At 42.5% G+C, this 27594-nt stretch overlaps 3 protein-coding genes across 3 annotated transcripts in view; 2 read left to right on the top strand and 1 right to left on the bottom strand.

Moving 5' to 3' along the window:
* The window catches only part of LOC135909610 (G kinase-anchoring protein 1-like), a 37930-nt gene extending 32373 nt beyond the window's left edge, over positions 1 to 5557 (top strand). Inside the window, exons 9-10 of the mRNA XM_065441598.2 lie at positions 1392 to 1463; positions 5205 to 5557. Coding sequence (XP_065297670.1) covers positions 1392 to 1463; positions 5205 to 5228 — 96 coding nt within the window. The 3' untranslated portion in view covers positions 5229 to 5557. The remainder of the gene's footprint in view (positions 1 to 1391; positions 1464 to 5204) is intronic.
* A 3556-nt stretch (positions 5558 to 9113) lies between these two features.
* Positions 9114 to 27575, bottom strand: Pmvk (Phosphomevalonate kinase). Its single transcript, XM_065441602.2, has 5 exons — positions 27381 to 27575; positions 26406 to 26493; positions 13923 to 13986; positions 10652 to 10943; positions 9114 to 9492 (listed from the first exon to the last, which is right to left on the bottom strand). The coding sequence occupies exons 2-5, from the start codon at positions 26489 to 26491 to the stop codon at positions 9356 to 9358; spliced, it is 579 nt and encodes a 192-aa protein (XP_065297674.2). The 5' UTR covers positions 26492 to 26493; positions 27381 to 27575; the 3' UTR covers positions 9114 to 9355.
* LOC135909613 (schlafen-like protein 2) lies at positions 15713 to 22490 on the top strand. Its single transcript, XM_065441601.2, has 7 exons — positions 15713 to 16106; positions 16992 to 17091; positions 17654 to 17781; positions 18159 to 18255; positions 20299 to 20460; positions 22073 to 22134; positions 22224 to 22490. The coding sequence occupies exons 1-7, from the start codon at positions 15904 to 15906 to the stop codon at positions 22267 to 22269; spliced, it is 798 nt and encodes a 265-aa protein (XP_065297673.2). The 5' UTR covers positions 15713 to 15903; the 3' UTR covers positions 22270 to 22490.
* Positions 27576 to 27594: the final 19 nt, after the last annotated feature.

Genomic DNA, 27594 nt, shown 5'->3' with positions numbered 1-27594 from the left:
CGCAGTGTTGTACACGGATGCCTTCAGGCTGAGGCTTTCCTTGTTAAACCACTGGCGATTACTTACCCTATGATACTATGTATCTGTAATCTTTTTTTTCTCTGTTCTTATAAAATACAGTGTTATTATTTCTTCCTTTTTCTTTCTTTCTTTTTTTTTTCAAGGTACACTTTTCAACATTGAACTACAGATGAGTGATTGTTTAAGTGGTCTGCACCTAATTGGTGATCCACACTTATAGGCATATCTATCGTTTAAGCATAACACAAAACTGTCTACAGCTGTAGCTTGAGTAGAGTGGAGTACTCGATGCACAGTAGCAAATCTGTAGCTGCTATAGGTGCCAAGGACCTGTATGCAGGATGCAGCAATTATAAGGGCCATGGCAGTTTGCTAGCTGCTTTCTCATGTTCTTGTGAAGCACTTGATAAATGGTGTACCTCTGGGGCAAGACAATACTGCAGGTGTCACCCATGCTTAAGTCAGCTTAAAATTGTTTAGCTGCTGTATTTCGTTAATTTGATGGAAAGAGGCCGATTATTACTCTATAAGAATGAAAGGTAAACTTCCCTCTTCAAATTTCGTACTACAACCTGAGTGCAAATGCATCACAGTAGCATGACGGATTTCATTGTATTTTCTTATACTTTGGCTGTTGATCCTAAGGCGGGAAAACTTCTGAAAACTTTCTTGTTGAGTCGTTCGTTGCTTTAGACTACAGTGTTTACCTTCTTTACCAATTAAAGACAAGTGGGGAAAGAACTTCATGGTGGTGCTCCGACCAGCTCTCTATTTTTACCTTTCTTTCTAGCGGACCTAACCTCCTGCCAGAGTAAGAGTGGCCACTTTGCTATTGCAGAAGCGTGGTTTACTAAAGCAGCTTAACCTAATATTCCTCTTCAGTTTCTTTAGCGACATCTGTCTATCCGCTGGCATAAGCAGTGTCCATTAACACAGCATTCATTTAAAAATAAGCATATACAGCAACATTTCTGCAGCTCTTCAGAATAACAGATAAAGAAGGGATGCTGTGTTAATTATTTCCAGTCTCGTGTTAAGCATTTCTTTCAGGCTCCTCCTAGCAGTCAGCATGTGCTGTGGCAGGCTGCAGTTTGTAGCGCTCCTTTTCAGTGTGCCTTAAAAGAAGTATATTATGGAGCAAGCGATGGGCAGCCCCATTCCCTCACCTAAGCTAATCCACCGTAGCACCCCTGCGCTGTAGATACGCAGAAAGCATATACAGCACGATGACAGTTCATCATGAAATTTCAGTTTTTGTGACCAAACCAGTAGATGTTCAAATTCCAATTGTGCCCCATGTGTTTTCATGTCATGGAGCAATTTCACATTTCTTTGAACCACTGATCAGTGGTGTGCGACTTGTGTTGCAGGTTACCGAGCTACATGCTGCACTGGAGCAAGAACGGTCAAAGGTGCGCTTGCTGCAGCAGGATCTCAAGAAGGTATGGCTGCATTTTCTTCCCATCCATGCATTAAGAAACACTAAACTCACCATTGCCATTAGTGTGGATGGATGATGGTCAGATATGCATCAAGCAAAGCATCAGCATAGCCAGTGGTAGAACAGCTGCACTTATGGCACCAAATTGTGCCAAGAGCAGGCCTTTATGCTATCCAGCTCCAGAACAGCATTTTAGTGGAAAATTGCACCAAGCCTGCATTTGATAGAAGCTTAAGAATGAAAGCCTCTGTCCATTGAAGCTGACTCGTTAGTAAAACTGATACTGTTGGTTATCCATTTGCAGTTTTTTCGCTTTTGTTACATTTCTCTGTGGCAGATACTCCAATGTACTGCCACTGTACTGTCTATTTGTTTGTCCCATTCATCTAGAATTTTGTTATTTCTTGTACTAGCATGACATAAAGTTGGCTCTGTGGGATGTTGGATAAAAGAAACCTCGACTAATGTTAGGTCGCAAATTGTTTAGAGTAGTTGTTGGCAGTGCCACTTAAAAGATATCTTGTAACACGTCTACTCAACTGCTGACATGTAATTATCTTGCAAGTGAGGACCTTTCTTGGAAACCTGTGCGATCAGAATAGCAGATTTCATGGTTGTAATTTAATCGACTTTCATGAGTTTCCTGGCAAGTTATTTGGAGATTGGCCTATTGAAGAATCATGTGGACCTCATAGCAGTAAATTTGGTTCAGTCGTGGGCATTCTAGACATGGTCTTGTTGACAGCCTCTAGTTCTGTTTCCGAGTTTTTTTTTTTTTTTTTTTTTGCTCACGTGAGGTTCACTGAACAAGCTGTGCCTGTTGCATGTGTTAATCGTAATAATGACCCCACCCATAGCACAATATACGCAGAGAAAGCCATTCTAATAAAAATAAAAAGCTAGTTCGGCCATTTTTAGCCTGAATGCCTCATGGATATACTTTTAACACTAGCATTTATTGAATATTTGTTATTTCAGCTAAGACCGTATTTGCCACATAGATGTATATTGGACACTTTGCCGAAAGTGCCTGACCTATGCCACAAGGTCTAATGGTGGTTTCACCACTGCGTAGCCAAGTCTGAAGTCAGGTGCCTTCTACCTGGTCATATAATGTTTTTTGTTTTCCCAGTTACTAATAAAATTTTTGGGGTTGTCCCAACAGAATGAGACCTCACTGTTTGTAGCAAAGCCGCTGTCCTGGTGATACACCTGTCGGGGCACTGTGGTCACCCTACCTGCTCTGTTTTCCATGTTATGTCTTTGCAAACTATGGCAGACACCAACTAGCCTAATAGTATGCTGGAGTCACCATAAGCACATTTTTCTTGCACACTAGTTAGGTATTTCGTGCGCAGTGTATGTTATAAAACGACAGCAGATGTCATTCTACCCCAATACTATATCTTGCACCTTTTTTTGCGTCAGCATTTTTTTTTTTTTCGCTTATTGTTTGAAATTGAGTGGATGTGGGAAATAGGAGCCTGCCTGAATCAGTTTATTTTGGTAACCAAGTTAGCAAATTATTGGCTCAATCTGTTACTCGGCTCCCTACCAGACCACCACGTTATGGGCTGTGCTCTCCCTCCGATGAGACGCAACTGGCTATGTATCGACTAGGGAATGCCAGTCAAGTAGAGAGAAACATGGAAAAATTGTGCAGTCTAAAAAATTGATTGTGCTGATGCTCTTGTCACCCTCTTGAAGTCTCTCCTACTGTTTGTTATGCTAGCATGCGATGGATGCATTTTCTTCTATGATGTCAGCATTATCTGGCCACACTGGAGAGCAAAGTCTAACTTTGAGCATTGCTTCTGAATGTACTGTAATTGATTACCTTGGAAGAAAATGATTGAGTAGTCATAATGAGCGATTCTTTCACTGTTTCACAGATAAGTCACTGACCGATTATTTTCTCTCTGTTGGGATTGGCTAAAAGTCTGACGAATCTAGGGTCTGAAAAAAAAATCAATTAATATGGAATTTACCACAAGAGGAGTGTCTTTATTCCTCAAGTGGCATGAAAAGCTTCTCAGCATGTCACAAACTGGGAAGTATGCAAAATTTGTGAGAAGGGAAGGGAGAGAGCAGCATAGGCAAGCGGTGAACTATCCAGAAGTTTACATGCCTCATCCGTCGTCTGCGTGCAGACACTATTACTACAAAACCAAATGTTCCTAGTCTTCCAATGAATAAAATCTTTATATATGAAGAAAAGATGTTTTTTCTTCTCAAGCTTAAACACATTCTCAAATAGCGATACGTATGGCTACTACAATTTATAGCTATTAAATTTCTCTGTGTGGTCACTAGGTGATGTCGCACTCAGCCAAAAAAAGAAAGAAACAGAAAACATGGGAACAGTGGGTCCCTCAGGACCTCAATGAAAGTTCATTGTCTGTCTGTCTGTCTGTCTGTCTGGGAACAGTGGCGTGCTTTTCAAGAGGGAGCAACAACATTCCGCTGGCTCGCTGGCACCTAATGATGGCATCGAGTTCACCTCAAGACCAACTCACTGTTTGTTTCTGTAAATGAAAGCGATGTCGGAATTCTTTTTCCCCTCTCTTCAAACGCATTTCGCACCTCCAACTGCTCTGCTTTGTCCTTGAGCAATGCCAACATAACAACCAAAGCTTCCCATTGCAAGTGCCATTTTCTCGAATCAGACTATGGATTGGATCCAAACATGCCATGCCGTAGCCATTGCCACCATTTGGATTGAGTTCAGTCTACCAGATGTGCCATGCAAAGCCGATCTCGCAATGAGCACATGACCACTCGAATTTTACACCTCTCGTCGTGTTCTGCTCCTAGGAAATGACTTGCTCCATATCAAGATGATTGGCAGAAGCGTGTCATCATTATGACGTCGCCAAAAACGTGGCCGCACACTGCAACTGACAGCATCGGCGCAGCCTAGACCAATCACGCACGGCATACAGAACAATGATTTCCGATTGCACCCCTGATTGGGCTATATTTTGGCCATTATCATGCTATCAGATACTAAGATAGACAAAAGTATGGTCATGCACCGAATATGAATTTGTTGGCAGCTTCAAACACAGGTCGACTGCACTCCATTAGCCAAATGATTGGTTTTTTTATCGCTCTCATTGACTGGTACTTCCCTGGCGTCATTGTGGCCCTCCATCACTAAAGATAGTGAAGCTTAATCTGATATGATGTCATGTGATGGTTCTGGATGACAAAAGCTCATAATGGTGACAGTCAAGTTGCCGGGGAGAATGTCACAATGTAGGACATTAAGGTACAAATGCAAATGCAGGCTTGATAGCTGGACTTGGCTTATCCCACAATTTGGACACAGTTGGTGGCGACTGGATTGTCGACTGGGTCAGTAGTGTCCTCTTGCTGGTTTTGTTTGTGTTTAAAGAAAGACACTGGCAATATGTCAAAACATCACCTTTCACCACGTTGCAGTAGTCAAATTAAGATATTACGCAGGACGAGTCCGAAGTGTTGGAACAACATGCCATAAGAGCATCCCAGATTTTGATTATATTCTTTACATCTGTGGGATGTACAGCAATTCCGCAAATGTATAAATAGTCATGCCAAAATGGCTTACAGCAGTCTAAGTGCTCTTACACCTGTTCAAACATGATATTTTACTAACCTTATTTTCTTGAAGGCATAGAAACAATGATCATGTATTATCTTGTCTGCGTTACAGTACTATCTGCTTATGAATGTGTGTTCTCCTTTTTTATTATTGCAGGGTGGGAAGAGAGAACCTCGGTAGCATTTGGTCCGGCCCCAAGTTTTTTACTGTCTGCCTGCGAAGTGCAAAGGCTGCACTGTAAATGCCAGGACAAGACACGTCGCTAATGGGGCCTTGTCTGCTGAAAAACATTGAAACTACTGCCATTGCACATCTTCTAGCGTCTAGCAGGCTGGCTCGCTTCTTATGTACATACATCAGGCGGACTGTGTGTTGGTTCTTTTTTATTTCTTACATAAACATGTGATGTGTTTGTCTGTTACTTCAGGGAACAAATGAAGTGGCTACACTTGTTAATTTAATTTAGAGGTGATGTAGAACATTGTTGATTAAAGTCACATTCTCTGTTACCTTAGTGTGTCTGTCTATACTGATGTTTGTGTGTGCCCATTGCACAAAGAATGATCAAGGCATTGGGTCCCAAGAACCAGTAAAAATGACAAACTAATGATGATGGCAGGGTGAAAATAGAAAAGAAGGCTCTAGCCCATTTCCCACCCTAACCTGGAATGGCCATTTTGATAACAGTACTATTGAAACGATAGTCAAATGATTAAGAATAATCCTACACAATGGCATCGTGATCAGTGCAATGTGAACTTTGCACATATTGCTCCAAAAATTTGTCTTTCAAGGTTTTGTGACAAGTGCGCAGGATTCTTTCCTATGTACATCTTTGGTTCGAGACTATTAAACTTGCCTTTCAATTGATAGTATAGGCAAGTCTTGCACATTTGGTTTCATTTCGGTGTACAGCAATATTTATAGTTATCATCATCAGCTTGTTTTATGTCCACTATAGGACGGAGGCCTCTCCCTGCGATCTCCAATTACCCCTGTCCTGCGCCAACCGATTCCAACTAGCGCCCTCAAATTTCCTAATTTCATCGCTCCACCTAGTCTTCTGCCATCCTGGACTGCGTTTCCCTTCTCTTGGTAACCATTCTGTAACCCTAATGGTCGAACAGGTATCCAACTGACGCATTACATGACTGGTGCAGCTCCATTTTTTTCTCTTGATGTCAATTAGAATATCGTTTATACCTGTTTGCTCTCTGATCCAAACCACTCTCTTTCTGTCTCAGAACGTTATGCCTAGCAATCTTCGTTCCATTGCTCTTTGCCGGTCCTTAAATTGTTCTCTAGCTTCTTTGTCATTCTCCAAGTCTCTGCCCCATATGTCACCACTGGTAAAATGCACTGATTGTACACCTTCCTTTTCAATGATAATGGTAAGCTTCCGGTCAGGAGCTTACAATATCTGCCGTATGCGATCCAACCCATTTTTATTCTTCTATGAATTTCCTTCTCATGATCAGGGTTCCCTGTGATTTACCTAGGTAAACATACTCCCTCACAGACTCTAGAGGCTGACTGGCGATCGTGAACTCTTGTTCCCTTGCCTGGCTATTCATCATTACCATTGTCCTCTGCATATTAATATTCAACCCCACTCTTGCACTCTCTTTGTTAAGGTCCTCAATCATTTGTTGTAACTCTCCTGCATTGTTGCTGAATAGAACAATGTCATTGGCAAACCAAACGTTGCTGGAATATTTGCCGTTGATCCTTACTCCCAAGCCTTCCCAGTTTAATAGCTTGAATAATTCTTCCAAACACGCAGTGAATAGCATTGGAGAGATTGTGTCTCCCTGTCTGATCCCTTTCTTTACAGGTATCTTCATGCTTTTCTTGTGTAAAATTAAGGTAGCTGTAGAACCTCTGTAGATATTGTCCAAGGTATTTATGGAAGCATTCTGTGCTCCCTGATTACGTAATGCCTCTGTGACTGCTGATATCTCTACTGAATCAAATGCCTTTTTGTAATCTATGAAAGCCATATAGAGAGGCTTATTGTACTCTGCGGATTTGTCGATAACCTGATTAATGACATGGATGTGATCTATTGTAGAGTATCCCTTCCTGAAGCCAGCCTGTTCCCTTGGTTGACTAAAGTTCAGTGTTGCCCTTATTCTCTTGGAGATTATTTTGGTAAATTATAAAATACTGGGAGTAAGCTAATGGGCTTATAATTTTTCAACTTTATATTGTCTCTCTTTTTGTGGATTATAGTATAATGTGTGCATTCTTCCAGTTTTCTGGGACCCTTGCAGTCGATAGACAACTGCATTATGCCTCCTCCATCGTTGATTAAATCGACTGTTATTTAATCTTCTCCTGCCGCTCTTCCTCATTTCGTGTCTTGTAAGGCCCTTCTGACCTCATCGCTAGTTATAGGAGGAGTTTCTGTATTTTGTTCATTACTGTTTCTAATGGAGGTATCCCGACTCTTCTGGGTACTGTACAGGTCAGTATAGAATTCTTCGCTTCTATTACTATATCTTCGAGATTGCTGATGATATATTACCCTGCTTATCTTTTAGTGCATACATCTTGGTTTGTCCTATGCGAAGTTTCATTCTGATTCCACGCTGCATCCATTTTTTATGGCTTCAGTCTTTCTCACATTATAGTTTTGAATATCACTTATTTTCACCTTGTTGATCAGTTTTGACAGTTCCGCGAATTCTGTCTTATCTCTCGAGGTGGACACTTTCATTTTTGTTGTTTCTTTATTAGGTCCTTTGTTACTTGGGAGAGCTTGCCTACTGGTTGCCTAGTTGCCCTGCCTCCCACTTCAATTGCTGCCTCTGCAGCCAGCCTAGTTATGGCTTCATTCATTATCTCTGTCATCCTCATGTATCGGTTCCATGGCTGCATATTTGTTTGCAAGTGCCAGCTTTTACCCTTACTGCTTCTAGGTTGACCTGTTTCTTCTTGACCAATTTTACTCATTCTCTCTTCAAATTTATGTGAATCCTAGCCCTCATTAACCTATGATCACTGCACTTTACCCTATCGCTTCTACATCCTGCACTATGCTGGGATCAGCAGAAAGTCTGAAGTCAATTTCATTTCTTGTTTCACCATTAGGTCTTTTCCATGTCCACTTTCTGTTGCTACGCTTCCTGAAAAAGATGTTCATTATTCGAAGCTTATTCCTTTCAGCGAATTCTACCAGCATCTCTCTAGCGTTCCTAGAATCAATGCTGTAATTGCCAATTGCTTGTTCACCAGCCTGCCTTTTCCCCCACTTTTGCATTGAAGTCGCCCATTACTACGGTAGTATAGTACTGAGTTTGTACTTTTCTCATTGCTAATTCAACATCTTCATAAGACTGATATACTTCATCATCATTGGAGCGTAGGCTTGTACTACCTTTAATCTATACCTCTTATTAAGTTTGATTACGACTACAGCTACCCTCTCATTAATGCTGTAGAATTCGTCAATGTTGCCCGCTATGTCCTTATGGATTAGGAATCCTACCCCGTATTGCTTCTTATCTGGCAGACCTCTATAGCAGAGGACATGGTCGTTATTCAGCAATGTATAGGCCTCGCCAGTTCTAATCTCACTAAGGCCGATGATATCCCAAACAATGTCTGATAGTTCCTCAAAGAGTCCTGCTAAGCTAGCCTCACTCGACAGAGTTCGGTAATTAAAAGTTGACAGGGTCAGTTTTCATTGGTAGCCTGTCCAGACCCAGAGATTCTTGGCACCCTCTGCTGCGTTACAGGTCTGACCGCCACCTTGGTCAGGTGCTCCGCAGCTGCTGGGGACTGAGGGCCAATGGGTATTGCAGGAATCGTCTGGGAGGTAGTGGCCGAAATACTGCACTAGGGAGGCTAGTTCCTGTTCTGGTGAGAGAGTGTCTTTGTTGAAGCTAAGTGGGCCTTCCTAATTTGGTTGTACCTGGTTTGGTATAGCCGCACATGCTCTCGGCATCTTTTGACGGGGTCAGGCATCACTCCAAGCCTGCAGATGTGCTATAGTATTGCACCTGTATCATTTTCTGCACTCTTTACCAGTGTAATTTATCGGACAATGAATGGTATCCATGATCAGTGGTGTTTAAACATGTTTAATAACAGGAAAACAACTGGAAACAGTTATACAGTTGGGTAGAATAGACCCCCCGAAGCTCAACTTTCAATATATTGATTGCCTTCGCAAATGCTTGGAATGCTTCGTTGAACATCGATATGAATGCAGAAGCTGATTGTAGTGAGCAATATAGATCTGGTTATGTTAATGAGGCTTGGCACAGGCAGGAAATGCAGTCTTGAAGAAAGCCATTGGCACATCATGAACAGTGCTCGTGCACAGCTTGAAGAACAGATTCAAGTTGGCCTTCCAAGTTGTCGTCATCGTTGTTGTTTATCACAAAATCCCAGTTGTCCACATGGTCGAGCCCACATTCAGTTGTGGCATCATCGATACCTGTCGAAAAGAATCTGTCACATGGCTCGTCGAAGACTATGTACCAGGTGTACAAGCAAGCACAGCAGAAATTTGGAGGCGATTTTTAGGGAGGCAACATAGCATTAGAGGTGGCAGATGTTAGAATCTGTTATGTAGACCAATAATGGAGACATTAACTAAAATTAAGTAATTAACATTCCAGTTGAGATTAATTCAGGAAACAAAGTTTAATACTACTACTGTAGTTCATAATTGAAGCCAGCCAGTACATAAGACAACCAATTGCTGGGAAGCCTCTTTTCTAGCATAAGAGAGATACAAAAATTAGATTAATGAGATGTGCTTGCCTGAGGCTGCTGAAACTTCACATTCTTTGGATATGGTTCATGTTGAACAGGTATTGAAGCGCACTGACACCCAAACCAAAGGTTAAGGAAAATGTCAAACCTATAGGCTGGCACCTATACAGTCTTCATGTTCCAAAAAAAGTTTCAGTCGCATGAAGCACTGTCCTGCCTGCTTTTCTGTAATCTTTTGTGTGTGTGCTGGTGTGCTTCAGGACGTGTTCAACATGAACGCTAATCAGCTCTACTAGCCACTTTGTTTAGACATGGACCTCAAGCATTTTTACACATTTTCCTTGTGCTCCAGTTTAGCCAACCTCAAAAAAATTTATCTTTGCACCACTCACTGACAGTGGACATCACCACTGTCCATTAGAAAATGTCTTTCTTTAAGGCATTTTTTTTTTTCATTGTGGGAAATAGGTGATGGTCTGCCATACATTACAAGGTCTGGCAATTAAGGCAGGCATGGCAACAGTTCAATCCCACAAGTCTTTATTGCTTCCACGAAACAGCCTGCTCATAAGGCAGGGTGCACTGTCCTGGAGGGAAATGACCTCAAGCTTTCAAGGATGCTTCTTCGCAAGGGCCCAACATATAATGGCCCACATCTAGGAGACACTTGAAACTTGTTTAAAAAATATGAGAAATACTTTGCCCCTGCTAACGAAAAAAGTTGTCCAATTTTCAGTGATTGATTCGCATTTACGAGGGAAAGTTTTTATCTATAAACCACGCACGTACACATGTGAAACGGAATGTATGGGCATTCAAGTTGGCATATTGCCACACGGAGGAGAGATCTGTGCATGGATCAGCTCGGAAGCTCTCACCTGGGGTCTGCACCCATCCGCGGTCTCGGCGTGTGCCTTCATGCGCTCTGACCCGGACAGTAAATGTGGGGCAGGTGAAGGTCTCCCGGAAGTACTCAATGTCGCTCTCCCGCCGTGCATCGCTCACCATCCACACAGGAAACTCGGGCCGGCCCCTCTTCTTGACTGCCAGGCGGCAGAAGAAGGACAAGTCCTGGTTGCGTTTCTCTTCGCCCCATGCAACCATCTTGGCGCGGTACAGCTCCTTGTAGTCGGACGAGTCGAGGAGTCGATTGTAGTCGAGGTTGTGCTCCTGCACCACGTAAGGGGAATATGTGGCCCATTGCGATCCAGTCAGATTGACTCCAAGTCGTAACCACAACCAGGAAGCCAGCTGGACTCTTGACGGACTAGGAGTCGCTTCAGATAATGTCCGCCATACGAAGTCCGCCATACGCTTCAGATAATGTCCGCCATCCTACACGCCTCCTAACAATAATTTGAACCATTGCATGGGACAATTCAGCACACACAGGCCAGCAAAGGGGAAGAAACCCCAAAAAAGACGCTAGGAAAACAAACAAGGAATGTAGGTTGCTAGTAGATTGTGTCTTCCTAACGTTTTCTATGTCCTTCCCGTTTTCTGGCAGCCCCTTACATAATAGGATCTACCAATTCACTCAAAATGCCACTTATGAAAACAAGGGACAATTACTGGTAGAACTTAAGCCTCAAAGGGTGCAAAACCGAAGTTAACCTGCACTGCGGGCAGACACATAGTGTGCAATGGAAGCGTATGTGTGTACGGGATCGAAGATAAGCGCGCTTGAATGGTGCGTAGCAATGCTTGATCTGCGCCGAGTTTGATTACAGTGAGCTATAGTTCGATGTACGTTAACGCAAGTAGCTGAACCGAGCCCTCTCGGTTGTGTAATTATCCTTCGTGTAATTGTCGCATACTTAGTTATCACTAATACTGCTTCGGAAACTGCAGCCCCCCCCCCCCAAAAAAAGAAAGCACCATCCGTGCACTTTATCTACGCCAAGACAACAGCTATCACAGCTTGTTTCCAACTAACACCAAACGCGACGTGTTATTTGGCCGAGGCACGGTAGATAAGGCACTAGCTCGATCACGATGTTTTACAGCTAAGCTGTATATGGCTAGCCGATTTGTTCGTCCGTCCATCCGTCTGTCACATGTACGCCGAAAACTCCTCTGATGCAACCCTATGTGAATGCACAAAAAAAAAATGCAAAAGAGAGGCACACAATTGGCTGCACCAGTAGTGATGTCGCGGCTCTCTGTCGCAGCCGAGCGGGCGCAGCAGGTTCTCTCCGGCTCCGACAAGTGTAGGCGACGCGTCATACATACTCCTAAGGAGCAGGCAGCTTTCGATCAGCAATACCGCGAGCAGAACCGGAAACGAGCTTGCCTACACCATCCCAATGCTGTAGCCCGGGCACAGGCAGCTGCTGCATACCGAGTATTCGGCAGCTTACCAAGCCGTCATTTAATGAACCGTCGAGATAAACGCAGTGACAAACACGAAGGCTGCACGTGTCAGCTTCGCTGGTTAACCATCCCTACGGGGTGCTTGGGCAGTGATTTTTTTATTTCCTTCATTTGGCTCTGCCTAACTTAAAAGGGGCCTGTTCAAGGGCGCTGCTTAATGATGTGGGTAGGAGCGCAGTCAAGTGGTATTCGCCATATTTCACAGGGTGTATTTATCAGTAGGAAAAAAATAGTACGCAATCAGTACGTTGCTGAAAATAGTGCAGTTAGATGTCCCTTGGCTGTGCCTACATATTATACCTCATTGACATTTTAATTATGCTAGTACGTCTCGAATTAGATAATTACAATTACCTAACAAATCTCAGTAACGAAAAATAACTGGCAGCTACTCCACTGTACAGGAAACAATATGCACTGGGTTTTCTTCGAGTGACACAGTGCTTTCTTTTTAATCTTGGTGCATGATAGCTAATTGGAACACCCTGTATATATTTATGACCACTGCATGCAATTGAAGATGTTTCAATCCCTAATAAATGTTGTAAATTATTAGAAGTATTTTTTTAATGAGTCGTTAGCTTTGCTTACTGGAAAGAGAAGCGAGACTGAGACACATATCATTCACGTGCATTACACACGCCGTTGATAAAAGACCCTACCAAAGGGGTCACTAAAGTCTACAGGTTTTTTTTTATGGTCAAAAAAGCACGCAAGGGAATTTGAAGCGAGGTGATACGTACAGCAACATATTTATTCTCTAGGCATAAGCTATCCATACCTTTAGAAATAATTGTTAATTGGCTACCTTCTACTCTTTCAAAATATAATAAACCTTTCCCTGCGCATATATTTGAATATATTGTGTATGTGCACGGTGTTTGCAGTGAAAATGTACAGTAGAACAATGTTGAAGTGAGAAAATAAGGATGAGACAGCCGCTGCTGGTATTTCTATGCGCTTGTTCTATTGTCAGGATTAGCAGAAATAAAGCAAAGTGTGAATTAAAATTCGTGCATGTACGCGCCAGCAATGTAAGCTATTAGCGATAATAACATTTTAAGTGAAAAGGTCGAGGCAAGTCAAAAGAAACCTGAAATAATGTGGTTGACAAAAGTCTGTCAATACCACGTAAGGAGATGGGGGGGTAGCTTTGGCATCGCCAGAAAGGGGCTCGGGCCCCAGAGCCTCCCTCTTAGTCGGCGCCTATGATGATGTGTCCACCTGATAACGTGCAAGCCTTTGTGACTAGGAAGTACCGGGCTCGCAGCATTAAAGAAAGGAAATGCGGGCAAGACAGATGACGATAATTGTTTGGAGAAAAAAGTGTAATCGCCATGTGCCTTGCTTGTGTTACCTTTCTTGAAAACTCGGCGCCACGCTGATATCACGCAAGCGGTTTGCGACTTGGAAGTACCGGGCTCGCAGCGTTAAGAAAATGTGTGAAAGACAGATGAGGAATGTTGGTGTGGAACAAGATAATCCCCAAAGGATGTAAATTTTTTGAAGAGTATTATTGGGGACAAGATAAGCCCCAAAGGGTGCAAATTTCCTGTAGAGTATGAGTGCTCTCATATGATGGTATTAAACTTTAGTACCGTCCAAAATTAAAATTGCACTTTACTGTTCACATGCATGCTGGTTTAAAGAACTACAGGTGCTAAAAGCTGATCTGGAGTCCGCCACTATGGCGTGCTTCATAATTATATCGTAGCTTTGGCACGTGAAACCCCAGAATTCAATGCATGCTGCTCACAACAGCAAGCTTCACCTTACCTTTGCATATGCCTCTTTTATTGGTTCCGAAAGGCGCAGTATTGCGCACTTGTCATCTCCAATCCTGCAGGAAGAAAAACGCACTTGTCATAGCACACACGCACACACAGAGAGAGAGAGAGAGATTTCGTTTACAGGAATGGTGGAGAGGCTGCATGAACTGAGCTAGCGCGAGCTCTATCTGCAGAGTTTGCATGGATTATTCGATCGAAGAATTGATTTAAGACTTTGACTGCGTCAGAGTTAAATAAACGATCGCTAAACATTTTGTGTGTTTCCTCCTGTAAGCTCTGCGTCATACATCAGGGAGACGCACGTTTTTCGAGCGAGTTGTCACGATTTTCACATATGCGCTCAATCTTCTAGAAACTTGGTTGTAGCCACGTCGTCGTAGCATATATATAATGCATGCAAGCTGTTGCTTCGCATTGTTGTTAAGAAGTCATAGCGAAATACAGTCTACTTGTCTGATGCGTCACTGTGCTGGCGAAGAAGCAAAGATTGCAGTGGGTTTCCATTTCTGCTGGGTTCACCCGAAGTGCTATTCTGGACATGGTAGAATTCCGCCATAGTTTCGGATTCTGTAATGGCGGCACTGTGTAAGAACCACGGTGGTACCACCGTGGGCACCATCGTGTTCCAGAACACGGAAACTGGTCCTTGAATACAGCGCAATATCACCCGGGCCCTGGTATGTGTAACAGGGAGTCTACACTAGTCTTCCTAGTAGCAAACACAAGTAAGAAATTGGGGTACTGACACAAATTTAGGAGGTTGTAGAACGTACTCCACCACGCACGCCATTCTCGCACGTAAAATGACATGTCGCAATACTTATAAAGGTTGAGAAATGTGGTTTGGCAATTAAAAAATTCGCGCTGCCAGCGCAAGTGAACAATTAATGTGTCATTATTTAGTATACTTTCGCGGACCCTCCAAGACATCAAAGCTGGAACCCGGAGTGGTGCGTGGTACTGGTGCATAGTGCGTAGTTGGGGCCGCCAAGGCGAGCCTTGGCGGCCCCAACTAGCACAGAGCACTGGCATGCCACTGGTGTGATACACGCCCTCCCCCTTGGTTACCCTGAAGATCCATATATCTGGTGCTCTCCCGAGGCCTCCGTTCGCCAGTAGTATCATAGAGAAAGAAATTCAATGTAGTATTTTTATTTTCAACATGGAAATTCCTTTCTACAGAAGCGCGAAAGAGGAGCGCTCTTCCGAGTTAAAGGCTTTATTCTGAGTGACTGGCTGCTACCGCCACCAGCCGGAATGGCCTGTGAAGAACCTCCCCCGTAGCAATATATATATTTGTGTTACTCAAAATTAAATTCAGTTTCATGCACGAGGCAACCGCAGCGACAGCAGGAACAAGAGCAAGTCAATACAACTTGTGAATAATGTAACAAATTGCTTCGTAGAAATAAAAGCTATGATAGATTATGTAGAGCGCTGTGACACTTGCAGAGTATTTTTTTTTATAATTGGAAGGTTAATTCATTGCAAAAAAATGAAAAATCGAAATACAAGCAGGGCATCACGCGCTCATCTAACACAATTTATTTAAATGAAGCTCAAAGCTATGCTTGCTGATGTACAATAATCTATGAAAGATCACACACACACACATTATATATATATATATATATATATATATATATATATATATATATATATATATATATATATATATATATATATATATATATATATATATAAAAGAACAGCGACCACAGGACAGCGGTCTCAAATTTAGGACGCAGCTTTCAAGAGATATGATGGATAGTCATCATCATCACGGTAATCTGTGCTGGCCTTTTTGTTAGTATTTGCCGTCAAGAAAAGCACGTGGTCGCGCGACAATCACTGCCTGTGAACCGGGGAAATCAAAACGTTTTCTGTAGAACTGTGATTTATTGAAACTCGAGCGCTAGCGCCAAGCGATCCGTCACATCTGGACAACGCGCCAGAGTGAAATTACGATGCAAGACGGCGGAAAGAATGTTGCCGAACGAGCGGATGACGCGGACGCCACCGTCGCTGCTAAGCGAAACTTCTACAAGTTCGGCGAGCACGTCCTCATGGAGGAAGATCAGCGCACAGAATTCAAGGCTCACAAGGATATGTCCATCGAAGAGCTGTCGCAGGCGTGCAAGGACCAGCACACTCGCCAGACCATCTCTAGGTAGTACATACCAAACTGTTGCAGCTAGAGAGCGACGCTTGTTTGGTATTGCTAACTTATTGTAGAAACTGTTAAACGACTCAGAGAAAATACTGCACTCCACAATTCCATAAACGATTAAAGAAACGCAAGCATTAATGTTTTCTTACGACGCTGGTCCAAGGACGAAATTGCAGCACGCCGTGTTAGCGGGGAACGCTAGTGAGTTGTCAAATGGTGCGGGCACTTCAGTCCAGTGGCGAGTATGAAGGGCGACGTATACTAAAACGGAAATTGGCGAAGTTTATTGCTTCAGCACAAGAACAATGATGTGCGACGTACGTTAAATACTGATATTTGCAGATTAGTTGGCAGTGCAGGCGCTGTAACGACTTCGATAATTCTTTAATATTCAGTGTCGCAACAGGGTGCTATAACGTTGCCTAGTGAGTTTCCTTCTTTCCTTTCTTTAGTACAGCCGTGCGCCCTCTATTAAGGAAACAAAATACAGGATCTCATTTCCAAGATAATTTTTGCTTGCAACGCAATGCGAAAGTAGCAGCGCAGAAGCACAGTAATTTATAGCGCTTTACCGGCTGTGTTCTTGCTTCAGTGTGCTCTTCGTTAACAACAATTGGCCGAAACTTAAATTGAGTCATTAAGTATTGGGTGTATGAGATATTGTGTGCATGTAGTTAAATCAGAGCGAAATGCGAACCCGTCATCCAACGAAGCTATGATAAAATACCTGTATACTGTGACAAACACATAAATTGGATAAGCACAAATTAAATATTCAGTGTTTTTCAGTATAGCGGTGCTTGCCCTATTCTTCGTTATAAGACATTTGAATACTACTGGTTTACCTCAGTTTCACATCATTATCTTGCATTTGACATTTTGCAGAACTATCTGTGCCTTCTTGAACACCGGAAGAGGTGGAACTGTCTTTCTGGGAATCCTTGACAATGGTGATGTCAATGGTCTCCATCTCACGGAATACCAAGTAAGTCACTAAAGAACTGCTTTTAGCCTCCGAGTGATTCCTTCATTAAATCGACGAAATTGCAGCAGTTCACTCAACTGCTTCATAATTTACTGCTGCATCATTCTAGAGCCATGTCACTTTTCATTATCATTTTTTCCTCGAGCTGCGAAGGACTGGAACGACCTACCCATTAATGTCGCTGCCATCACATGTCATTCACAATTTCTAGAAACTGTTGAAACTTGTATTTCAATGTAACACCTGCCTTTTCTTATGTTCACACGTTAACCACCCCTTATGTAATACCCCAAATGGGGTCTTTAAGGTAATGAAATGAAATGAAATGAAAAGGTAATTCTACAAATTTGTAGAAGTTGTACAACACTAGGGTGACACCTGCAGTGATGAAGCAGGGCCTACTTATCTGGCATTTTCTGCATGTGCTTTATCTGAGCTCACTTAACTGAACTTGTTCTCTATGGCCACTTTGGGGGTTCCAGTAATTGCTTTGCCATAAATATTTTTCCACAAGCATTATAGTGAAGGATAGCAAGCGGTCATTGATGTGATTTTCTTGCAGAAAGACCATTTGCTTTTGAGCCTCGAAAATCTGATGCTGCGGTACAAGCCACCTGTCCCAAAGCACATGTATGAGCTGCGATTTGTTCCAGTCATATCTGAGGGTGTTCCATTGCCAACAAAGCAAAGGTGTGGTACTCAAGGCAGTTATGTTTTGTGATATTGTGTAACTTAAGAGGCACTTTTCTCAAATAATACAAGAGGCGTCATAAGTGCTTGGTGGGTAATGTTGTTAAGGGTTTGAGGAGTGGCCCCTTGCCCACAGTGGCAGTCGCCACAAAGGACGAGGGTGACCAGCATTGTGCTTTCCGAAGAGACTTGGAGCCTGTTCATTTTAAGCATGAGTCAAGCTTGCCATGTTGCCTGTCTCAGTAATAGGTGGCCACTCCTTAGTAGTGCAACGTAATAACCGAGATCATTTAATTAGAGTATGTTTACTCTTACATTTTTTGTCTGGCTATATTGACCTGTTGTATTGAGAGAAGCCTGTGCTCTTGTTTGTGCAGTCATGAAATGAACAGCAAGGAGCGGTTTAGGCCACATGAATTGAGGTGTTCGAGGCCATGCTGGTGCGACAACGAAGCCACTGCTCAGCTGAACGTTGTAAGTTGCTGTTATATTGGTGCCCGGACCTGCCGTGGTTGCTTAGTGGCTTTAGTGTTGCGCTGCTAAGTACGAAGTGATGGGCTCAAATCCCGGCCATGGTGGCCACATTTCAATGAGGAAATTCAAAAGCACCCGTGTACTTAGATTTAGGTGCACGTTAAAGAACCCCAGGTAGTCATAATTAATCCGGAGTCACCGACTACGCCATGCCTCATAATCAGATCATGGTTTTGGTAGGTAAAACCCCATAATTTAATTTTTAAGATTGGTGCCTGATACGAGCTTGTTCTTGTTCCATCTCATGTAGCAGGTAATATGTGCATAATTTTATAAGAAAGCAACATAGTGACAGCAAGGGACAGGAGATGAAGTCACCTGCGCAGTCCCGAACTCCTCGACTCTGTCATATGGAGAACAGTGCAAGCCATTGCCTGAAATATTCCCTGCTATTCAGTAACACTCCTCAGCATTTTCTGAACTATAAGCTTAATGTCAAGCACTCAGAATCCACTCGAAAGCAACGTAACTGAGTGGGGCTTCTCAAACAACGATTTTTCATAGAAATTGCTGAAAAGCATTGTTTAAGTGCATTGACTATTTCAGCCAGAGGCTTCCCTCCACTCAGAAGAACTTAAGTTGGTGTGCATTTGTTAATGTGGTGGTCAGTGTTTTTTTCTAGACGGTGTTCCTACACCCTTGAGCTCTTGAGATACCCTGCTGCAGCATTTTGGTGCATGTAATAAATTAGCCTGCAGACACCACATTCATTTAGTTGATGCTACATGACTGAGCAGTATGCTTGTTGAAATGTAACCTGTTTGTGGTTGGAATTACCTGTTCATGTATTGTAAAAATTCAAATGAGCAGTTAATGTGAGCGCCCCATTTGTGTCTTGTGGGGGTTCGCTCTGCATGCGGCTAGGGCTGAAGGCGAACTCCAGATCTAGCCACATGCAGTCGTTCTGTGGTACTCCCCAACTCGTAACGCATGTATTCGCGGCTATGTCAAGTTTAAACAAATAAGACAACGAGCGGCATCAACTGTAACAATGTTTATTGCTACAAGAAATAAAGGACACTGGCAGAGGGAAGTACTCTCTGCAATAAGTAATAAATAGCATTGTTTTGTTGCCTGGGGTAGTCAGGCAGACAAGGGCACTCACGGGTTGCAGCAGGTAATCCAGTCTGGCAGGTTAGAGGTCGGGCACCAGAGAGAGAGGGTCTCCCTCGGTGGTGCTGTTTTATACCTTTTTACCTTTGCGAGGGGAATGCCCTCCTCGCCCGTCGGATACCTTCCCACGAGTTGGGGGGGGGGGGTAGGGTGCGCGCATAGCTGCGCCTCTCCTGTGTCTAAACCGGCTCTCAACACGTCTGCGATGATGTAGTGAGGCGGGGGAAGACGAGTGCGTGTGCTCCCCACAGTCTACATGATTTCATTTCAAAAATTATTAATTTCAAGGACACTTTGATGCCAAGCACCATCTTCTGGTTTGAGGGTTAGGGGTTTGGAGGAAAAGGTTAATTATGTTTGTATAAACTTGTGCTTAAATTTAAATACAGAAGTTTTATGATCTCAGGGAAAAGTAGTAGGAGGTTACCTGACAAATAAGCTCCTCAAGCCACCTCGGCATCTATATATTGTTTTGAGAAAAGGTTATGTGTATGGCAGCATGAGCAAGATTGATTTTTAAGAATATTCTGTGTGTGAAAACTCAACATGGAATTGCTTGGCCTAAAATAAGCTGAAGATATAATATTTGCTTTTAGACATCTCATGTTTGTTTTGGATGCATGCATAATATTTAAATGAATACTGCAGAAAATGAAAGACGATGCGCCCTTAATGGAAGTGACGTGTTTACTTATCGTTTTCACATAAGTAACGATTTCTTCCGTGTTCTTTTTAGCCACTGCATATGTCATGCTAACACTTGCCACATCCAACACACACTAGCCTATTGCACAAGCTGCTCGATTCACTCCATTCCTTGCATACATTGTGCAGTTGATTCTTTATCCTTAATCCGGCTGCATGAACCAGGGTGGACTGGTGCCGCGGTATGTTGTCGAGATTGACATATTCCCGTGGAAGAGCTCTGACCCAAGGAACCACATGCTCAACATCAGCAAGATGGGTATCCATCCCATGTTTGACAACGAAGAGGACATTTGCTTTGTGCGGCGTCAAGGCAGCAACATTCGGGTAATTCTATGTGTCTACAGGGTGTCTCATGTAACTTGAGCCAAATTTTAAAAGTGTGCAAATGCCATGTAGCTGGACCGAACCAAGGTAATGCTGTGTGCTGTCGCTTAGAGATAGTCAGATTATTTTTTTCATTCTGCCTAATGACATAATTAATATTGCTTAAATAATCAACTTGTCATTTATTATAATTATATGAAAAGTGCCAAGGAGAAAATTGTAGAGCAACATGAAAAACTCCCAACACGGATTTCTGTAGCTCAATATCTGCTATATGAAGTGTTTTTTAGAGAGCGAAAGAAGCCTGTAAATACACATAAATTGCGGGCGACTGGCCGCTTGAGGCACTTTGCATGCATTCACGAGCCGCCTCCTTTCATGCTTGGAAAAACACTCTTACGTAGCATGTATTGAGCCACAGAAAGCTTTATCGGGAGTTTTTCGTGTTGCTGTACAATTTTCTCATTGACACTTTTCATCTAATTACAGTAACTGAGAAGTTGATTAATTAATTACGACTAATTATCTAATTAGGCAGAATGGGAAAATAATCTGAGTATCTCCAAGCGAGGGCAAACCACATTACCTTGGTTCTGTCCAGGCCAACAAGGCAAGGAGCTGCCACCGTGCAATCAAACAGCTTCTCCTGGCTAATGCACTCACAGTTAGTGCTCTAGCTGTGCATAGTGGCAAGATCGCCTGCTGATCTCTACGAAAATAAAGAGCTCCTTTTAAAAAAGTGAAGAATATATTAGTTGTCTTTATCTACAAGTTAGCTTAATATCGTCAGAATGTGGTAACCACGGCCACGGCGGGAACATTGGAAGCGAGAGTACGCATTCAATGACCAAGTGAGTTGTAATAATTGTAAGAACGCACTACGCTGTGAGAAAGAGCAATTTTTTTAAGAGAGTGAAGAATATATTAATTGTTATTCACTAACAATCTGTTTAGTCTCATCAAAATGTGGAGACATTGGGAACGAGAGTATGCATTTGATGGCCAAGTGAGTTACGAGAATGCACTACGATGCAAATAGCATTAAGTTGTAATGTCATTCAGCATGTCCGTGTGGCACCCCACGAGTGACATTAAAGTTTAAGGCATTAGCCAGGTAATGTCATTTTCTGTGCCCGTGTGGCAGGGATATAAGGCAACAATAATTGAATGTTTGCCTTAAACATGCAAGAAAGATGACGACACAAGCGAGAATGACAGGACAAGTGCTACTTTCACTTGTATTGTCGTTTTCCTTGTGGCTTTTCAGGCAAAAATGTAAGGCAACTTCAGAAGGGGTTAATTTTTATTTTATAGTAATTTGCAGGCATATAAAATAAATTTTAAGTACATAGCATGCATCAAGTCACGCTGTCTGTTAGACCAGCACGGGCACTTGTGATAATGCATAGTAGGAACAGAGCAAAATATAGCATTTATTTGGGACAGTCAACAGCTGAGCCTGTTAATGTAATAATTATCTCTCCCCAGTAGCCTTCACTTTCGCAGTATTGAAATTGTGTGCTTTCATTTGTAAATACTAATGCAAAACGCTGCCATTGGCAGTTTCTGAAGAACATGTCTTGTTCATTCTTTTTCTTCCTTAACTTATTAGTGCACTCTTCAAGATGTCATTGACATGACTCGTCAGGAAGTTAAAGATTACTACTCTCCAAAGTAAGTTTCACACTTTGTTTGCCAGTACTTCAAAATAGATGCTGTTTGTGTCTTTGACATGTTAATTTTGTGTTTGCTATTTATTCCAGGTCAGGCACTAAAAAGCCCTTGGAGGGAGCTTCCGTGGTGACTTAGGATTATTACTTTTCGTTGTAAGGCTTGAAGTGTCATGTCTGATAAGAAAAGCCATTGGAGAAGACATCCAATGGTGCTTAAACTTGATTACACTTGAGCACATTGCATTCCGAGGCATTAAGTGTCATGCCTTGAGTTTATGTTCCATTCCATTGTATATGTTCCTTGGCACCGTTTTGACCCTGTGACCTGAAATTCATTAAAGTCATTTACCCATACAAGCATTTACTGCATTGTCTCAGATTATGCGGGGCCATTAAAGGGCCCGCATAATCATTGTCTCAGGGCCATTAAAGAGAAAGCTCACTGAGGAAGGTGCTTACATTTGAAGAACTGCCAGTGTGTATAACAGAATGACCAGTATCTCTAATTAGTGTAACCTGATTGAGGCTTGTTCTTACTGAGTCAGCCATAAAATGATATAGTAAATTCTGTGTGTGTGTTCCAGATTGTTGGAATTCATGCTGTTTAGGTGCAAAAAGAAGAGGCATTGATAATATACAGACCTCAATATAATGAACTTCAATATAACGAAGTATTTAACTTTTCCTAACTTTGTCCATAGACCACCGTGTATTTTGAACCTCAATATAACGAAATTTCACTGCCACTGCGAAGGAACATCCAGGCAATAAATGGAAACTTCTGCTGATGCAGATGGTCAAGTGGTGAAATTACATGGGGCTGTTTGTGAACGCACCTCTCAAATCGTGCCACCAAGAGCAAGGTCCACTCGAATGGAGCAGTGTCATATTCCGTATCAAGTAAAATGCAATACGATCTTATTGCACCCAGCGCGCTGTAGGCTTTAGGTGCAAGTGAAAGAGTGCCACGGTGAGCCAAGAAGTATGGTGGCATGATGAGCGCTGTCTTCCTGCGTGCTCGAGCAAGGGGAAAGGAGGAGTGAGCTCGCGGTAATGCGATCAAGTGCATACCAGAGCGTGAGGAAGAGTAGGGGGCAGGTTTCGTGCGTCGTCTCTCTCCTTTTCTAGTGTGCCGTGGTGTGGCAGGGGCTGGCTGTCAGCGTGGCTGAGCACATACGGGCACTGTTTTAGAGAACCTGCCCTGTGTGCGAAGACCAAGGAGCTGAGATGGTGTGACATCGTGCGCTGTGTACCGGTATGCTTATTGCTGGAAGTTGCGTAATCTCGAGTTTCGGAGACGCCTTGAAGAGAGAGGCAGACGAAGCATTCGCTTCCCACTGCGGGGGACATTATCAGCCGCGGGAGGGGGAGTGGACAATATTTACCTTGGCGTGGACACGAAAGCGTGGCTAGCGTCGCTTCGTACCGCCAATGTGAAGATCTTGTCGACACGAACTGCAAACATATGTTTCGTTGCCGACTCCCAATTTCAATGAAATTATTTTTCTCATCAAATTTTTTTCTGGTTAGCCGATGATTTGGAAAATCTTGCGACCCCTTCCGTTTAAGAAAAATCCATAGGCCAATGTTGTTACTCGTACAAAAGATCGAATTTAAGTATACCAATATTTCGATATAACAAAGCAAATTTCCAATCTTACCAACTTCATTATATCGAGGTTTAACTGTATTGTTTTCAAGCGTCTCTTCCCCATCATTTATGAAGGCGAATCAGAAAATCTTTTCCCCTATCTTTTCTTTTTTTTTAAAGCCACATTATGGCAGCAAATGTGAAGTCAATATATCCATTCCCAACGGTAGACCTTCCCCGGCTTTATCTGCCGGTAGCTCCGCAGCATGGCGCTGCTGTTATTGAAGGTGGTGCTTGTACTTCACACGTCCCCGGTGTACGAGCAACGAAGTGTGATTTGTTTTCTATGGAGCAAGGGACAAACGCCCATCGAAATTTACAGGGAAATGCAGCCCACATATAGGGAAAAGCGTCTCACTTTGAGAAGCGTGAAGTGGTGGTTTGTCGAGTTCACAAAAGGCCGTGAAGTGCAACGGTGGTTCCACAGTCAGCCGGACAAATTTTACCTCAGGGGCATCTCAAGTTTAGTGCTATGGTGGTACAAATGCCTGACCCAGTATGGGGACTATGTGGAAACATAGTGTAATGTATGTAGAATAGTACGTATATTTGTAATGACCTGTATATATGTACCTTATTTTTGCTAATAAAAGCTAGGGGCAAAGACTTTCTGGTTTGCCCTTGTACTTGCGACAACTTAAATTGTAATCAATGGTATTGACTACTAGTTATTGGCATTTTTATTTTCTCAAATATAATAAATTTTAACACCTTCCAAAATGCATGCAACGTGCAATGTACTTTTAAGTTAAATAAAGCGAACTTTTCTATAGGTTCTTCAAGTTAAACATTCCACTTGTTTTAAGATTGTGAATATGCATTGTGGGTTCGTTTTGAAAGAGCCATTCTCCTGTTAGCCAATATATATGTCAACTTTATATGTTTTATCGTAAAATAACTAATATTGATAGCGTTCTACAGTTGTAGTAATGACAATTTTACCATTTCTGGTAGCATATAGTTTGGTACAAAATTGATTTAAATGTTCACACAAACATGCACTTGCAGAGCGTGTCTTGTCGAACCGGCTGGATATTTTAACCTACCCACAGTGCCCAGCTGTACCAACTCTATAGAGAGCCAACACTTTTGTTTGTACATTGTACAGATCAGTCTAGCTGTAACTATAGAGCAAGTGTTACTTCAGTGGCCCTACAAAAAAGGTCATTTAATAATTTTCCCTAATTTTCACCAAATTTTATATTTCTTTTTTACAATTGCAGTAATTTCAGTCAGGTATTTGAAGGTCTGCCATATTCCCAGGCGGGAAGCTTATTTTGCCGAGGGGGGGGGGGGGGGGGATGAGGGCTGAAGCTCGACCAGCTTTCCAAACCCCATATTATATATATATATATATATATATATATATATATATATATATATATATATATATACCTTTAGTAACAGTTGCACTTGAAGAAACTTCGTGTGACCTCAAAGAATTGTTCCCTGAAGTGAGACGGCCTTATACTAGCATTTACAAGTCCTCATAGTAGGAGGCACTTCCATTTCACAGTCCGAGTCCTCATGCACCACCAAGAATCTGGCGTATCTTGGTGGTGTAATATTTCTTTGTGGAATTGTCTTGACTTCACTATCACTAATACTGCTTCACCTTTCCGGCAGAAGCGCAGCCTCTCATTTTTTAATTTTTTATTTTTATCCAAGTATAAGCTCTGCTGTGCATAACTGCTATTGATTCTGATTTCGAGTGAATCCGGCTTGATGTCATTTCGGTTACTGAGTGAATTACATACCGGGTGTTTCAGTGACCACTTCCAAATTTTTCAAAGGTTGCCTGTGGCAGATAGCACAATTCTAGTTCATGAGCTGGCCTACACAAAGGGACGAACATCATTTGCAAAAAAAAAATTGAAATGCATAATCAACTAATTAATAAAAATGCACTAATTCAGTTTTTAACTAATTACCTCATGGCCCATATTGCAATTTACAATTTCTAACCGTGGAGTTTGCTAGGCAGATACACTTGGAATAAATTCTCAGGATGACACCAGTTTCAAGATATTAATTCCCGAACTTTGCGGAGAAATGCATTGGCATTCCAGTTGCTTTCTTAACAAAGCAAAGTTTTATGCATTCAAGCACAAAAGTAACTGCAATGCCAATGATATGGGTGACGGACCTCTGGTAATGACATTGTAGGAGGTAGGGGGGCTCTGGGAGGGCTCGGGCCCTAGAGGCCCTCCTAGTCAGCGCACATGCATCCGACTGTGCTTACAACATTAAGAATAATTTTGAATTTGCTTAATCTTAATTTCAAGACGTCAAGGACGGGTTACATTTGTGCATGCGACTGCTCTTGTCAGTCGTGTTAGTCCTTCAGTTATATTCTGCTGTTTATGCATCAGGTACAGTCGAATGCAAAAGTGTAGAAATCACGGCATATGCAGAAAAAGAAACTTATTTCCTTCTAGCGCAGCCGTGCAGCGTGAAATTGTAGGCGTTGGTCAAGCATGCGCACGTGGGCAGTACGCTTGATTTCAGCCTTTATGCTTAGGCTGAGAAGGGAAAAAAAGTTTAGTGGCAACTCTGATCCTCAAACTTTTGCACTCTACTGTACATCAGCCATGCAGTGAGAAGGCATACTGTGAGCTCACCTTTTCCTCAACGTCTCTGTTATGTAGTCCTTTCCAGACTTTCTTTTTCCGCTGAACACAAGGATCACCTTGGGGTTCTCAGCCATCGCTGCACAACAAAATTCAATAACAACAGGCTCATGAGCCATAAGGGGTCTGGGCTTCTTGGTTTAGAGTTATCAATGGGTGTTGTGCGACAAGATGAGAAGGCCACAGGTGGGAAATAAAGGAAAGGTAAGGTCTCTTGTCTATAGTTGCTTTTCTCTTTGTGCCCTCACACCCTTTTGTTGCACATAACCAAAGGTTGCCACTGCACACACTTAACTAAGCAGTTTTTGCGGACAGGAAACTCATAGTTCATTGTAAAAAAAGAAATGGTGCAGCAGCATGAGAGCGGTTGTGCACAAAACTACCAAGTACTGAAATATGAAACACACACAGACTGCAGTTTTCATATTCGCAGTGCATCCTGCAAATTTGCTTACTCGTCATGTTTTCTTGAGTGCAGTATAAACTGTAGGTTGTTACAGATATGGCGTTACAGCAGCAAATAATAATCGCCAAATTCATTATAATTTGCTTTTATTATGGGAGGAAACATAGCCTGTTAAGCCACTGCATTCTCTTAAGCATCACTGCGAGCCGGCCCAGTTAAAACTGATTCATCATGAAACTGCGCAAAACAAACGGGTACCAAGAACGATACACAAGGACGAGCGCTCGTCCTTGTGTATCGTTCTTTGTCGCCCCATTTTCGAGCGCAAAGTTCAACGGTGCATTCTCTTGATTGTAGACGCCCCCCTTCTATCATAAGAAAAAAATAAAAATTCGTATTGAATGCAGGTACTAATATTACTAGGCATTCGCGCGAAATAAATGGGTGCATAAAATCAACGTTACTAGATTACTCGATATTAAGTAACGTTGTATAGATTCGCGTGAATTCAATGTTTAACTGACAAGAAAGGAATGGTTCAACTTCGCCATCTCGCTTACCGGCATTGCAGTGAAGCAGGCTTTCCTATGTACGACGAGAAATGTACACAAGCGGTCATCACTCAGTTGAGGTCGCACACTTGCAGTACACAAACGCTTCTGAGGAGCGCAAAATTAAGACGTTATAACAGGTTACACACAACTGAAGCCTCATGCCAACGCCGCAAACACCCGCCTGAATCGGTGAAGAAAAAAATGTCACGTGGTCGTAATT

The sequence above is a fragment of the Dermacentor albipictus genome, chromosome 1, assembly GCF_038994185.2.
Source record: "Dermacentor albipictus isolate Rhodes 1998 colony chromosome 1, USDA_Dalb.pri_finalv2, whole genome shotgun sequence".
Lineage (NCBI taxonomy): Eukaryota > Metazoa > Arthropoda > Arachnida > Ixodida > Ixodidae > Dermacentor > Dermacentor albipictus.
This window is presented reverse-complemented; position numbering and strand designations above follow the sequence as displayed.